General features: G+C 47.2%; 1 protein-coding gene across 2 annotated transcripts; it reads right to left on the bottom strand.

Annotated features, from left to right (window-relative positions):
* Positions 1-679: 679 nt before the first annotated feature.
* Positions 680-15,615, bottom strand: Zkscan1 (zinc finger with KRAB and SCAN domains 1). 2 transcript variants are annotated; one of them, XM_090324255.1, is made up of 6 exons: positions 15,509-15,615; positions 10,029-10,526; positions 9,383-9,536; positions 6,862-6,953; positions 6,522-6,648; positions 680-3,225 (listed from the first exon to the last, which is right to left on the bottom strand). In XM_090324255.1, exons 2-6 carry the CDS (start codon positions 10,446-10,448, stop codon positions 2,333-2,335), a joined length of 1,686 nt encoding a protein of 561 aa, XP_090180381.1. In that variant the 5' UTR covers positions 10,449-10,526; positions 15,509-15,615; the 3' UTR covers positions 680-2,332. The 2 variants fall into 2 exon arrangements, with proteins under 2 accessions (XP_090180381.1, XP_090180382.1); XM_090324256.1 differs by lacking the exons at positions 6,522-6,648; positions 6,862-6,953.
* Positions 15,616-15,907: the final 292 nt, after the last annotated feature.

Genomic DNA, 15,907 nt, shown 5'->3' with positions numbered 1-15,907 from the left:
TTCAGCAGGAAAGCTCAGGGAGAGCACCAGGCCCTGAGTTCGAGTCCCATGACTGACAAGCACACACACACACATACACACAAAGGAAACACACCTTCAAAGTGTGTCTGCAAACACCTAAAGCAATTGCAGTGACTATCCAGGTTAGTAAGGTGTCCTGATCAAAGGAGAATCAAATGTAATGGCAGGGGCCATATTTCAGTTTAACTAGAAACCAAACCCCCAAATAATGGGTGATTTATGCATGTACTTGTGACTTTTAAAAAATGGAATATAGAACTGTCTGCAGTGCTTCTGAAGAGCAGAGTCAGTGCTGCGATGGCTCCCTTGAGTGATGGTCCGCTTTTAGTCGTGTTCTTCTTTCAAACACAATAGCAATCTTACATTTGACTGCCACTGTGGTTCACCAAGAGAAATCCTTAATGCATTTCACTAGAGAAAGCAATCACATTTTCTGCACTATCTCTTCTGTTTCTCTGAAGCTGGAGAAGTCTCTGGTAACAAGCTGGCTGGCTCATGATGACATTCTCCCAGGCAACCCTGAAGAAACTATAAAGGCGACCATCGAGGAGCTGGGGTTAGTCCAAGTATTAAAGCCAAAGAGAGGCCAAAGATGACAGCTCTGCAGAATCTGATGCCACAGGGGCCCCCAGTAGAGTGGCCCCACCATGCTGTCCTATGAACTTCTGCTGTGGGTAAGTGAATGAAGAATGGAGAGAGATCTCAAACTGTATGGGGGGAGGGCAGGTATTCATGCCAACAGCCATTAAGTGTGTTTCTAGGTGTCTTCGAGGTTGCGACACCACACCATCTCAAAGCTGTTATGGACAGAGCCTTCTTTACTGCCAAGCCCTTGATACCTGCAAGGCCTGTGACAAATACGTTTCCTGTGTGGGTGACTGGCCCTGACACCTTGCAGGGAGTACCCTGCACCCTCCTGCAGAGAGATTGGGAAAGATTCAAGTTCCCTAAGCTCAATTCAGTCTTAGTGATCTGGCGATCTGGCCCCACGTACTGTCTCCATGACATAACGAATCATGTCTCAGTCTGGTGGGGAACTTGTTAAACAAAGCGACGAGGTTCCAGTTACCCGCGGCAAATGCCTTTGCAAAGTTTCCGGCGCAGATGGGGAAGATGCTTCCCCTCTAAATTTCCTTTTCCTGAAAAGCATAAAAAAAAAAAAATCACATCATCTGAACTAAGTTTCAAATGACTGTGAAAAAAAAAGTGCCCAATTCATTACACCGTTTAGCAGCTGAAGAGAATTCTGATTAAGATCTAAGCTATGGAGAAGCCAAAAAATGACCTTAGTCAGTGTCCATATTACTCACGAGATGACAACATTTCTGACATTCTGTGGTTCACATTTAGGAAAAGTCTGTGTATGCAGCCAGCCACATCATTTGCAAACATTTGGGAAAAAATAACATGCTCTGGGTTCCAAAGAGCCTCTAAACGCTGCACCTGGCCACTGTAATTCAGATACTTATGATCCACAGGGCTTTATCCTAAGTGCACAAGTCCTGCTAGGGGTCAGTCATACAGAGGGCCTTGTGTTCCACACTAAGTCCAGTGCTGGGCCGTTTCCTTGACAACCAAAGCATTGTGTGGGGGGGATTAAGAGCCAGTGTACAATCAAGTGCTCACTCATGGAGAAGTGCATTCTGGACGTGAAGACACATGTTGAGTCTCTGCTGCTGTTTCAGCAGAACTGAGGTCCGCGCGGACAGGACCAGCTACACTGTGGCAGTCCTTTAGAACTGTAGATGCGTGCCTCTCCCTCTCTTCCTGGAAGAGACAGAAATCTTTGGTTTGATACTGGTCGGCACAGTCCTAGATTTCTACAGCTTTGGCAGGCTACCAGTGGTCGGATAATGTAACTAGCCTGGGCGGCACGGCCCAGTGTAGTTCTTGCTTGTCCCTCTTTTTGAAGTAAGAGATAGGGCGCTTGCGGCAAATCCCTCCCTGACCTCAGTATCCTGTCTGCAAGGCTGATTCTCATCTGTCCATGACATGCTGTGGTTGCTGTCCAGGGTCTTCAAAAGTATTTTACTGTGTGTGCTTTTATCTTGTGTGGAAACAGCCCCGTGGCCACACTGGAGTAACTTTTCGGGCAGCTTTTCCCTGCCAGGGGTGTGGCTGCGCCTATAGACCACACAAAGGTAGAACACTGCTGGTCTCTCTCGAAGGATCCTTCCCTGGAACTGAAAAAAACAAGTCACAAAAACAATCTGTCCAGGCTGAGTTGTTTTTGTTTTCTCCTCCATGGGCACACACCTCTGGCAGAGTTTTACACACGATAAGGAGGGAATGGCTTGATGACGCTCTTGTCTTACACGCAACTTTTGAGGAAAGCCCCAAACGCATCCAGGGAGGCGGGGCTGTACTCGGAAGCACGCTCCCGTGCGTGGATCCTGTGGTGCAGGGTGAGGGTGGAGCTGCGGGTGAAAGCCTTGCCACACTTGGTACACTTGTAGGGCTTTTCTCGGGTGTGAATTCGCCGATGCAAAATCAGGTAGGAGTTTCGGTTGAAGGCTTTGCCGCATTCGCTGCACTCGTAGGGCTTCTCGCCCGTGTGGATGCGCTGGTGCTTCGTGAGGTCTGAGCTCTGGCTGAAGGCTTTCCCGCACTCGTTGCACTCATAGGGCTTTTCCCCCGAATGGATGCGCTGGTGCAGGATAAGGTTGGAGCTGTGACTGAAGGCCTTGCCGCACTCCTGACACTCATGCGGCTTCTCCCCTGTGTGGATGCGCTGGTGCAGGACGAGGTTCGAGTTGAGGCTGAAGGCTTTCCCGCACTCCCCACACTCGTAGGGCTTTTCTCCCGTGTGGATGATTTTATGGCGGATGAGGCTGGAGCTCCGGGTGAAGCACTTTCCACATTCGTCACATCTGTGGGCCTTGGCTCCTGGCGGGATATCTTCAGGGGTCTGAAAGTTGGAACTCAGGCTGAAACTTCTTCCCAGCGCTTTGCCCTTCTCCCGGGGCCCTCTCTCTCCCATGCTGGTCTTCCTCTCCTTGGCTGTAGCTGGCCTGGTCTCTCTCTTCTCTTTGCCTGTTTTATCGTCAGGGTTTCTCTGCGGCCTTTCGACTACTCTAGCCTGATATTCACGTTTTTGTTCTAACTCTTTCTGGAGTCGTCCTGTTGTGTCCCCCTGTGCTGCGGAGGTTTCTGTGACTTCAGTCTTGGAAGTTGATTCCTGACTGTTGGTCTTGTTTTCACAACCTGCGAACAATAAATCATAAAACAATAAAATCTTTGCCTAAGAGGTTTAGATCTGAGGATCACTGTTTAAAACCTGCCAGACAAGAAACTCTGAGGCTTTCATCTCCAATGAACCACCAGGAAACTGGGAGTGGAGTAGTGGCTCTAAGTGGTAGAGGCTAGCCTGGAACAGAAAAACTCAAGGACAGTGCCCAGGCCCTGAGTTCAAGCCCCATGACTTACAAAACAAGACTTCCTTTTATTTATGTATGTTAATTGAGTAACATTATTTTCTAAGAGGCTTCTATATAGTTGCAAAATGACTTCATAGTATTCATCAAAGAAAAAAAATGGGAAAAACTTAGGCCACTGATGGCTGGATCTGGGATGGAGTTAGAAGATGTCCAGTCTGGTCAACAGAGTGGCAGGAAAGACAAAAATAGCAGAAGGTATGTGGAAAGGATGCAGATAATCAGGCATGGTGGGGAAGGGGCTAGAGAACCAGTAAGAAAGAAGGGACTGCCAGGTACCAGTGGCTTATACCTATCATCATAGCTACTCAGAAAGCTATGTGATCTGAAGATCACAGTTTAAAGCTAGACCAGGCAAGAAAGCCCATAATACTCATCTCCAATTAACTGGTTAAAAAAAAAAAAGCCAGAAGTAGAGCTGTGGCAAAAAAGCTCAAGGACAGCACCCAGGCCCTGAGTTCAAGCCCTGGGACTGGCACAAAGAAACAGAGGAGGGCGGGGGGTAGGCAGAGAGAGAAAAAAAAAAGGAAGGAAGGAAGGAAAAGAATGAAAGGATGTGGGCTGGGAGTTTGGCCTAGTGGTAGAGTGCTTGCCTAGCATGCATGAAGACCTGGGTTCGATTCCTCGGTACCACATACATAGGAAAAAAGCCAGAAGTGGTGCTGAGGCTCAAGTGTTAGAGCTCTAACCTTGAGAAAGTCCAAGGACCATGCTCATACCCTGAGCTCAAGCCCACGACTGGCCAAAAAAAAAAAAAAAAAGAATGAAAGGATGTTTAATAGGGCACTAAAGAACGGTGAGATTCTTATCTCCAATTAACCACAAGAAAATGGGAAGTGGAGCTGTGGCTCAAGGGGTAGGGTGGTAGCCTTGAGCTGAAGAGCTCAGGGACAAGTGCCTAGGCCCAGAGTTCAAGCCTCATGATCCACCAAAAAAAAAAGGACGTTTAGTATCACAAACCTATTGTATGATCCAATGGATAAGTAATTTTAAGGGACATATATACACACTCAAAGAGTCTTATTTCATATGCAGCAAATGTCTGTAAGCTTAAAAAAAGTAGGGCTGGAAGTGTGGCTTAAGTGCATAATACCAGCCTAGTTCAAAGCCTAGTACAATCTCTCTTCCTCCTGCCCCCCAAAAAGGTCTTTGCTAGAAAATGGTAATGATACGGGCAGAAACAAATACAGTATAAAAAGAAACAAATAAATCAGTCCTTTATTCTTCCAGCTTTATTAATATTTGACCCACAAGGTGAGGGTTAACAGGCAGAATGAGGTGGTCTGAACTGGGAGGTTACAGAGTGCTGCAGATGTGGAAGGAAGAGCCACAGAGGCCTAGACTTGAGTGACAGACACAGGATCAAACAGCTGGTGCTTTTACTAAAGGCATTCAGTAGGGATATAGCTCTACTCCCTGGCAGTGGAGGATAGCAGGCAGAAAAGGATATGAAAACAATTCCTGAAGCAATTCATGGAGAGAAAAGAAAACACGATTTTCCAAATGTAGCGTTGAGCTGAATTTCGGGTATCAGAGGTTTTGCCTGTACATTGACTGTTACGTACGAGGTACCACCTGTTTGCTTATGTTTCAGTTCTGTTCCACTTGTCTAAGAAAAAATAAAAACAAAGATACCCGGCCTTAAGAGACCCCTACAGGGGTGAGGAGTGTGGCCTAGTGGTAGAGTGCTTGCCTAACTAGCAGGCACCAAGACCAAGGTTCAATTCCTTGGTACCATATACATAGAAAAAGCCTTGGTGGCTAAAGTGGCAGAGCTCTAGCTTTGAGAAAGCCCAAGTTCATTGCTCAGGCCCTGAGTTTAAGCCCCAGAACTAGAAAAAAAAAGAAAAAAGAGGCCTCTGTCCTCTGTAGGAGGTTTGTGCATGATCCTGGCCAGGCTCCTGAATGCTATGCCTGGAGTTGCTGAGGAATGTTGAATCCCAACTTTCCTGATGACATCATCACGAAGGTTCAACAGCTGCAAGGAGGGGGCATCTGGTCTACTTCTCAATTCCAACTCACAGTCCTTCCCTCTTTTTAATTATTTATTTATTTTTGTCCATCGTGGGGCTTGAAGACTGGGCCTGGACTCTTCAGCTCAAGGCTAGTTGCTCTACCCGTTGCGCTATATGGCCACTTCCGGTTTTCTGGTGGTTAATTTGAGACAAGAGTCTCATGGACTTTGGTGCCCAGGTTGGCTCTGAACCTCAATCCTCAGAGCTCAGCCTTCTGAGTAGCTAGGATTATAGGTATGAGCCACTGGTGCCCAGCCCCCTTTTTAAAAATTCGCTTTTAAGTTATTAGAGTATTATAATCATAGCTTATAACCACAGATGGCTTCTTTGTTTTAATTTCCTCCTAGTACAATGAGCTAAATACTCAAGAGATCACAGAGCCATGTACACCTAGGAGAGTTCCTCAGTAATGTCATTTCTCTGCATCACTCTCTGTTCCCCCCACCCCACCCCTCATCCTTCTGAGTGGAAATCCTGCTGTTACTGTATAAGGACAAAGTGGTGGTGGTACCGTCTCCCAGGGGCTAAAACCCAGCAGAGGTCAGGTGGTGGTGTCAGCGGGGAGGTCACTGAAGCCTCTTGAGCTCCCTCATTCTCACCACTCTTAGCACCCAGAATGCTTCAAGGAAGATCACTAGTAAGCTTGGAAACAGAACTGACCCGAAGCAAAGCGTAAGTGTATGGAATTTCACAGAGCTGTGAGGAGCGCTCACCCAGGATAGAAGAACAGAAGACGTCCCCATGGAAAGACGCCTAACAGGTTCAAGAGCAGCAGGCTGGGGTGAGATGGAGGATCAGGTCACCCAGCCATCTTCATCTGGAAAGAGGCTCTCCTGCCATGGGTACAGAGGTACCCAGGGGAGGGGAGCAGAGGCAAGAATCAGAGCACAGGGCGTATTTCTGATTTCAAAAAGAATCTGGGAGGCCTGGTACCATGATACTGGAGCTCCTCTCTCTGTTCTAGCCCTTACCAGCACTATTGCATCCGTCAGATCATACAACTAGCTGAAGCACAGCACTCTCATCAGATGGGACCCCTGCATTGTCTTACCCTGGGAAAACACCTTCCCACAGCTCTCCTGCCTGCTGTCCCTACTCAGAGTCCTCCGAGCCAGCTTCTGACAGCCCCATTCCTCCAGGATGAGGGACACAGCCATGTCCTCGATCTTCACCATTGCCTGAAAACACAGGAGATCCCCACACTCAGTTCTCCCCAGGCTTGAGATCAGGGATAAAGCTGACGTCAGGCTATAAGGCACTGGGCAAGGACGTATGATAGGAGCCTGGTGGCTGAGGGGGTTGTGGGTGGGTGGGGCTGGTGGAGGCAGCAAGGGGAACTCTAGGAGGAGGGCTCCTCAGGGACTTGGGAGGCAGAGGGGCCCATGGCTCACCTGGGAATCTGCTGTCAACAGTGCAGATGCCATCGCCTGGTCTCTGGGGCTCCCCTGGGGGTGAGGGGCAGGAACATGGGTGGCAGGGAGAGCTAAGGGAGGAGAAAGAGCTGTGGGTCAATCAGCTCTGGCCTGAGTCTCCCTCACAGGAGGCCCAGCCCCTCGCGGTCCTGCACAGTGTGTGCACTGCGCTGCTGCTGTTTATCCAGGGGAGAGCCAAGCGCCCAACAGCATGGAGAAGCAGGACTCATGGAATCCACAAAATAAAACAATCCTTAAAAATGCCTCCTCTGCTGGGCATCCGTATCTCACGGCTATTAATCCTAGCCTCGCAGGAAGCTGAGATGTGAGAATAAAAAATTGAAGCCAACTTGGATAGAGAAATCTGTGAAAATTTTATCTCTAATGAGAAAAAAGCTGGAAGTGGAGCTGTGGCTCAATTGGCAGAGCATCAGCCTTGAGAAAAGAAGCTAAGGGACAACACCCAGGCCCTGAGTTCAAGCCCCAGTACTGATACAAAACCAAATTACCTGCTTCAACCTTTTGCTTTTTAAGTTCTAGCAAGGAGATCTCAGCTTAACATGGAAAAGAGTAACACTACCTGCTCCCCACACAAAACATGGGAACCAAGACTCCAGCTCTTTAAAGAGGAGAAAACTGTGATCCCCAAATGGCAGCTGATTGTGGCCCCTGTTACCTAGTTCAGAATGGCAGAGTCAGATCCGGAAGCCTGGCTCCTATTCTCAGCTACAGAATGGGAACATTCAGCTGTGCTTCAAGCCTGGCTCATATCTTCTGTAGCCCACACAATAGCACAGGAGAACGGAATCCCACATATGTGCTCACACTGTGAAAAATGGGGCAGAGCTGAGGAGGAGGAGGAGGAGCTACCTGATCTCTAGTTCTTGCTCATTATGTCCCTTTACTTTTCTCCCATACTTGGCCACAAAAGGATTTGTGATAAGATGTATAAACGGTTTAAATGGTGATGTACACAAGATATTTGAAGACATGGCTTGACACTTAACCAAAGATTTCTATAGCATACTACATGATTACATCAATAACATGCCATGTATAGAAACAAACACAGAAAAATTAAACTCTGAGCTGGGGGCGTGGCTCATGCCTGTAATCCTAGCTACTCAGGAGGCTGAGATGTGAGGATCAAGGTTCAAAGCTAGGGAACAAAAGGACTCTTATCTCCAATTAACCTCAAGAAAAGTGGGGCTTGGATCAAGGGTAGGGTGGTAGCCTTGAGCTGAAGAGCTCTGTGCCCAGGCCCAGAGTTCAAGCCCCTGACCCACAAAAAAATGAAATAAAATAAAATAAAAAACTCTAATTTAAGCCTTCTTCTCTCTCCTAGTCAAGTGCTAGACGTGGAAATGTTATTGGTAGCCAGATGATGGTAATGAGTAGCAAAGGTTTAGAGAAATGAATTTGAAATGGAATTACTAAGCCTTGTGACTATTTACAACTGGTAAATAAGAACGATAAAACCAACTCTACACAAAGATCCAAGAATTTTCTAGAATTAGAAAATACTGGAAGATGAATAAAGAGGAAACTGAAGCTGAGTACTAGTGACTCACATCTATAATCCTAGTTAATGAGGAGGCTGAGATCTGGAAGATTATGGTTCAAAGCCAGCTCTAGCAGAAAATGCTAGCTGCTAGACCCATGTCTAAATAACCAGCAGAAAGCAGGGCTAGAGACGAGGCTCAAGTGGTAGAACCTCTGTCTCACAAGCATGAATGCTGAGCTCAAACTCTAGTACTCTTCCCCCCCACACACAAAAAATGAGAATGCATATGTTTCAATTTACTCATAACCAACTACTCTTTCTGCACTATATATTGCTCACCAAAGCGGGAAAAAAAAACACCAAGAGAAACAGATATTTATTAATATGACCCTGAACTGTTATTCTCTTCAACCAAAACATTTTTTAAAATTTTATTCCCATTGTTTGAAATTTCTAAAAATAGCCCAGAAAAGAGTAATGTTCTACCACAATTTTATATTATTTACATAAAATGAATCGGTAAAAAGATTCATAAACCTTTTAAAGATGATTTCAGGCATACCCAAGCATTCTAATTCCTAGGGCTGGAAGGTGGACATGGTGTTACATTCCTGAAATCCCAGCACTCAGGAGGCTGAGGAAAGAGGATTCTAAGTGTGGGGCCAACCGGTTATATAGTGAGACTTTGTCTTAAAACCAACCCCAAACAAGACAAAAACAACCCACCGAAACCAACCAACTCACCAGGCTGGAATAACCTATCATCTAGTCCCACCTTCTCCTAACAGATGATGTGGCTGCCGATGAGCTCATGATGAGCTCATGGGGCTGTGCACAGAGCACTGACCATAGCCACACTCATGTCATTCAGCTCCTGGCTGCTCCAGGAGTGCTGTTTTCCTAGTAGTGGTAACGATGACAATTATGCAGGCCTCCTTCTCACAGGCACCCCCACCACATGACTGACTTCTTTCCCCAGGAGTCCTTGCTTCTTACCTCGGGACTGCAAGAGGCGAGGTTTCCGAGATGAATGCTTGAAGTGAGACTGCGTGGCCTCGGGGTGAAGGTCAAAACTTGAGGACTCCTGAACGGGATCCAGAGGCACCATTCCCCGGGCTAGCATCTCAGGCCCATGCACTTGACCTGGGACCTGCAGACAATCAAAGGATGATGGGTAAATCACCAGCTTGATTTTATTTATTTAATGTTTGATGGGGGGCAGGTGGAGATGTACTAGGGTTTGAACTTAGGGCACTCTTGCTTTTTTTTTTCTATATAGCCTAGGCTAACATCAAACACACTGTCCTCTGGCCTCAGCTTCCTTTGTACTGGGAAGGTGTGTGCTACCTCCCCAGGCTTGATAAATCACTTTTTAATTAGGAATTTAAAATATTAAGAAAAAATTGTATATATGTCATCAGGGCGAAGCCAGATGCATTTTTTTTTGAAGGGTGTAGGGGTTTAATATGGAGCCCTGCATATACCAAGCACAGGGTCTACCACTGAGCCACCCCTCCCCCAACACTCCCTAACAGAGCAGAACATCCAGCCCAAAGTAACCTATTACTAGCTCTAAATGAGTGACTTTCTCCTTGCTCCAAATCTCGCAGCTTTCTCACAAAGCGGCCTGGCCACATCCTACCTGCTGCCCAGACAGATCAAGCTCCAGGTCTTCCAAGAGGGTCACCGCCTCCTCTCCGCTGTCTGGCCGGTACTCCTGCAGCCACACCTGGAGCTCTTTGGGCAGGATAGAAAGGAACTGCTCCAACACCAGCAGCTCCAGGATCTGCTCCTTCGTGTTGACTTCTGGTCGAAGCCACTTATGGCAAAGTTCCTTCAGTCGACTGAGCGCCTCTCTGGGGCCAAAAGTGTTCTGGTAACAGAAGCGCCGGAAACGCTGTCGGAACACCTCTGGGTCGGGAGGAGGCGCGTCCTGCAGGCCCTCCTGCCCCCACGCGTGCTCCTCCACGTCATCCTCTTCCACCTTCACGATGACGATCCCATCCTTCTCCTGCGCGGCCTGCGGGGACAGACCCGAGGCCTCCCTCGACTCTGCGGTCATGGCTCAGGCTGGCAACGGGACCAGTGATCCAAACAGGCCCAGGCCAGCCTCTCTGTGTCCGCCGTTTCTGTACTGTTCCTAGTGCAGAAAGAAGCATGAGGACTTTTGTAAGCAGCTGAGAATGCTTCATCCAAGGCGATGCACTGAAAAGTACCAGGCAGGCCTGAAACCCTCCCTAGCTACTCGGGAGGCCGGGATCTGAGGATCGTGGTTTGAAGCCAGTCCAGAAAGGGACGTCAATCATACTCTCAAGTGGTAGAGCTCTAGCCTTGAGAAGAAAGCCCAAGGACAGCGCCCGAGTTCAAGACCCAGGACTGGCAAGAAAAAAAAAGTAGCAAAATGCTTAAAGTTACAGCTCTCACTAAGAATAGTATGAACAGTTCTAGTGGAAATCATGTACATGTAACCAAACATTATATTCAAAGTAACACAATTTCAAGTTGTTTTATGCAAAGTATTGGTTAGAACAGAGTAAGTAACTTGTACAGCTGTTCTAATAGGCAGGGATATATCAGCCTCCCTTTGTCCTTCAGCTCAGTGCCAAACAACATACAAAGTCTGCATAGTACTGCTCAAGTATGCTTCTGGTTGTTAATTAGCCCACGTGAATCCCTGTTAGTTACTATTCTGAAGTTCAAGGGTGTTCACCTTCACAACACATTCTACTCTTTTGGCTTCCTGTCGTCATTTTTCTTAGTGGTAGCCCTCCAGATTTCTGCTTCTTTGTTTTCCTCCTCCCTGAAGCATGGGCTACAATCTGGTCCCAACTCCTTTTCTTTTCTTTCTTTTTTTTTTCCAGTCCTGGGGCTTGAATTCAGGGTCTGAATACTGCCCTTGGGCTTTCTCAAGGCTAGAGCTCCACCATTTGAGCCATAGCACCACTTCTGGCCTTTTCTTTGTGGGTCATACGACTTGAACTCTGGGCCTGGACAGTCCCTGAGCTCTTCAGCTCAAGGCTACCGCCCTACTCCTGGGCCTGGGTGTTGTCCCAGAGATCTTCAGCTCAAGGCTACCACCCTACCCCTGTAGCCACAGCACCACTTCCTGATTTCTGGTAGTTAATTGGAAGTAATGAGTCTCATGTTCTTTAGTGCCCAAGCTAGCTTTGAACAGTGATCTTCAAATCTCAGCCTCCTGAGTAGTTAGGATTACGGGCGTGAGCCAATGCCCCCAGCCAGCACTTCTGGCTTTAGTTCTATGTATGTGGTACTGAGGAATTGAACCCAGGTCTTCATGCATGCTAGGCAAGCACTCTACCACTAGGCCAAACTCCTGGCCCCCAACTCCTTGTTATATCAATTGTAGAAAATTTGAATTCACTTTTCCAGATGCATAAATCTCTCCTGATTAAGATACCTGACCCCTCCCTTCTCTCTGCCAGCATGATAAGAGATGTCACAGGCAACGAGTAGATACTGGAAGTATTTTACTAGGCTAGGTGCTGGTGGCTCACGCTTGCACTCATAGCTATTCTAGAAGCTGAAATATGACAGTCACAGTTCTAAGCTAGCCAAGACAGAAAAGTTTATGACTCTTATCTTCCACTAACCAGCAAAAAGCTGGAAGTAGAGTGCCAGAACTCCAACTTGAGTGAAAAAGCAAAGTGACAGCATGAGGGCCCAAGTTCAAACCCCAGTACCAGCTCAAAAACAAATATTCTGCTAGTACCTTAATCACCAGGGAAAATTCTTTGCTGGCACTTACTGTCTTATCCAGTCTCTCAAGACTTTGTTTTTTTTTTTAAGTGCTAGTCCTGGGGCTTGAACTCAGGGCCTGGGCAGTGTTCCTGAGCTATTTTGCCCAAGGCTGGCACTCGGAGCCAGCTCCACTTTAGGCTTTTTGGGTGGTTAAATAGAGGTAAGAGTATTATACTTTCCTTCCCCAGAATGGCTCAGATCACGGCCTTCTGAGTAGCTAGAATGGCAGGCAGGAGCCACTGGTGTCCAGCTCAGTTTCTCAAATCCAACTTCCTCTTTGGTTAACGTTTTCTTTTATTTTTTGTCAGTCACTGGGCTTGAAGTCAAGGCCCGAGCACTGTCCCTCAGCTTTTTCACTCAAGGCTAATGTTCTACTACTTTAAGCCACAACAGTACTTCAAAGTGAAGAATCTCAGAGTTGGGGCCGGGAGTTTGGCCTAGTGGTAGAGTGCTTGCCTAGCATGCACGAAGACCTGGGTTCTTTCAAATTCCTAGATGATTTAGCAATATTCCTGGCCAAGCATTACTTGAAAAAAAATCCTTGGTTGCATTTACAATGTTACTATTTTGTCCATTCATTCTGCATTTACTCTAGCCCTCAGATTTGTTCTATGAGCTACATGGAGGTTTCTTTCAGTTATGAGTTGATGACTTTGGGCAAATCTCTGTATGCATCTGTATAACGGGAGTAAAAACAAGTATTTGGTCCATGAAGTTGTGGTGAGAATTAATTTCATATATACAAAGCATTTAAAAATGGCTGGCAGCCAGGCACTGGTAGCTCATGCCTGTCATCATCTCAAGAGGCTGAAATCTGAGCTGCAGTTCCAAACCTGGACAGAAAAGTTTGTGAGTCTCAGCTGGGCGAGGTGGCTCACTCTTGTAATCCTAGCTTCTCAGGAGTCTGAGATCTAAAGATCAAGGTTCAAAGCCAGCCCAGGCACAAAAGGACCTGAGACTCTTATCTCCAACTAGCCTCTAGAAAATGGGAAGTGCGGCTTCACTTAAGAGTAGGGTAGTAGCCATGAGCTGAAGAGCTCAGGGACAGCGCCCAGGCTGAGTTCAAGCCCTACGATCCACTCAAAAAAAAAAAAAAAAAAAATGTGGGCAAGGAAGAGGAGTAAAAAATTACCACAGGAATCCTGAAAAACATTCTGACATACCATCTACTTTAGATAAGCAATCTAAGATTAAAACCAAAACCTATTTTCTGACCAAAAAGGCTTGGAATGACAAGCTTAATTTATTTCAAAGGCTTGGGAGTTACAAGCTTAATTTATTTCAAAGGCTGTTTTTTTTCAAACAATGCATAATTTTGAAGTTTAAGTTGCCTCGACATTACTTTTTTTTTTTTTTTTTTGCCAGTCCTGGGGCTTGAACTCAGAGCAGTTTTCTTGGGCTTTCTCAAGGCTAGCGCTCTACCACTTGAGCTACAGCACCACTTCCAGCTTTTTCTGTGTATATGGTACCCAGGGATCAAACCCAGGGCTTCGTGCATGCTAGGCAAGCACTTTTCCACTAGGCCACACTCCTGGCCATCAACATTCCTACTTTTTAAGAGATGTTTTCTCCTTTTCCTTTGTGCAAGTCCTGAGGCTTGATGTCAGGGCCCACCGAGGTGCTGTCTCTAGCTTCTTTTTCATTCAAGGCTGTTGTTCTACTGCTTGAGCTACAGCCCCACTTCCAGCATTTTGGTGTTTAATTAGAGATAAAGTCTTACAGACTTTTCCTGTTCAGGCTGGTTTTAAGCCTCCATCCTCAGATCACAGTCTCTGGAGTAGCTAGGATTACAGGCACAAGCCACTGGCATCTAGCCTCAGAGATGTTTAAAAATATACATTATATATAAATATAAAAATGTATATTATATACATATATATATTCAAAGCTTCCCTTGTAAGACATCCAGGCAGCTAGGAATTTGGCCTACAAGTAGAGTGCTTGCAATTATGCATGAAGACCCAGGTTTGATTCCTCGGTAGCACATACAAAGAAAAAGCCAATTTGGTGCTGTGGCTCAAGTGGTAGAGCTCTAGCCTTGAGAAGGCCCAAGGACAGTGCCCAGGCCCTTAGTACAAGCCCTGGGACTGGTGGGAGTGTGTGTGTGGGGGGGACAAAAACCCCCAAAACTCAAAGACTGGCCAAAAAGCTGCCTGAAATAATAAACAGGAATCTGCTGTGTAAGTCAAAATGGGGAAATATCCCAGGGCAAATCTTCATTATCACTCCCTATGTAATAAAGCTATCGCTCCACATTTGGGCATGTATACAGTTAATAGGGCTTTGATGATGTGGCTAAAATGAATTCACCACAATAAAATAAGCATTTATTGAACACCACCATCCACCTAACACTGGCGGGTACAATAAATGCTTTCTTTGGTTCTGGGCCATGGAACAGCTACTCTCTGTAATGACAAGTGTCTTTTTGTGTACTGGAAGCATAGCAGGAAAGGGCAGGGAGGGAAGGAGGAGTGTTAGGCCAAACTGTAGTTTTTTTTTTTTTTTCTTTGTCCCAATTACATCGACCATATCCAAGCACTTCCAAGTTTGGAGGGATTTTAAAGAAAATAATTGATTTTTACATATAATGAAACTGACAGTGGGTAAGTATGTCTTTTTCAAGGTCGCTATTGGTCTCCTATTGGTCCAGTGTTAAGTTCCACAGATTCCCTTTACTCCTCACTCACTCCAAGCATAGTGTACAGAAAAGCTCATGTATTCCTTCAGGCAGTTCATTTAAAAGAGACTTAAAAAAAAAATAAAGAGGAAAAAAAAATAGCTTTCAGAACTTCCCACAAAACTAAAAGAAAGTGAGCATCTATACTTTCTGCAATGGATCTTGATCCCTCCTATGACCAGGCTTCAACTGTTTTAAAATCACCATACAGTGTGGAGAGGGGGAATGGAGGAAGGGAAAAATGTATGCACACCCCCCGCCCCCCCAAAAAAAATCAACGCGTTTTCGGTCTCAAGGTCCAAAAGTATCCAGAGAAGGGGAAAAAGGGAGGGGGGGGGAAATCCGTTTACAACCAGATCAAAAAATGGGGAAAAAAAAAAAACCCCAAAACCTCCTAAGGATCAAAACCAATGGCGACAAAGGGAGAGCAAAAAAAAAAAAAAAAAGAAGGTAAAAATCAGTGACGGGGGACAGGTCGCTGGCGACCCCGTTCTCAGAAACGTCAAACGCCGGGGGGCCGTGATGACGCCATCGCGGGCCGGGGGTCCGCAGGGGACCCGCACCCCGCCTCCTCCCCGGCTCCTCCCGGCCCGGGCCGGGGCCTCCGCGGCGGGGCCCGCCCTCGCGCACACACACCCCCTGCGGCCCGCCCGCCCTCCCCCGAGGCCGGCCCCAGAGCTCACCGTGTGCCCCGAGCGCGGCCGGGGGCGCCGGCGAGAATGGGGAGCTGAGCGCGGGGGCCTGAGGGCGGGCACCGGGCACCACACACGGACTTGGGCCCTCCGGACGCCTGGATACAGACACAATGAGTCACAAAGGCCGGAAGTGCGTCATCGCCCCGTCTTCCGGGGCCCGCGCCGCGCTTCCGGTCCTCTCTAGGAAACCCGGGAGGACTGTGCGTCTCGGTGCCCGAGCCCGCTCTGTCCAGGCTGGGCTTTGGGACCTCGGGGGTCCCAGTCCAGGCGGGGACGGACCGGGTAGAGATGCAGGCTTTCCTGACTCTTGAGTCATAGGACAACTAGATTTCTTCTTTTTCCTCCCCTCCTCCCCCGCTTTGGGCAGTCCTGACCATAATTACAGTT

Source organism: Megascapheus bottae, chromosome 34 (assembly GCF_031878675.1).
Source record: "Megascapheus bottae isolate mThoBot1 chromosome 34, mThoBot2.hap1, whole genome shotgun sequence".
Taxonomy (NCBI): domain Eukaryota; kingdom Metazoa; phylum Chordata; class Mammalia; order Rodentia; family Geomyidae; genus Megascapheus; species Megascapheus bottae.
This window is presented reverse-complemented; position numbering and strand designations above follow the sequence as displayed.

Excerpts from the sequence above, each read along its gene's own strand:
- Zkscan1 (XM_090324255.1), bottom strand. The coding sequence starts at position 10,448 with ATGACCGCAGAGTCGAGGGAGGCCTCGGGTCTGTCCCCGCAGGCCGCG. Across the intron at positions 6,954-9,382 it reads TCGCCTCTTGCAGTCCCGAG|CTCTCCCTGCCACCCATGTT; the intron begins GTAAGAAGCAAG and ends CTCCTCCCTTAG. Across the intron at positions 6,649-6,861 it reads TGTTGACAGCAGATTCCCAG|GCAATGGTGAAGATCGAGGA; the intron begins GTGAGCCATGGG and ends CTGTGTTTTCAG.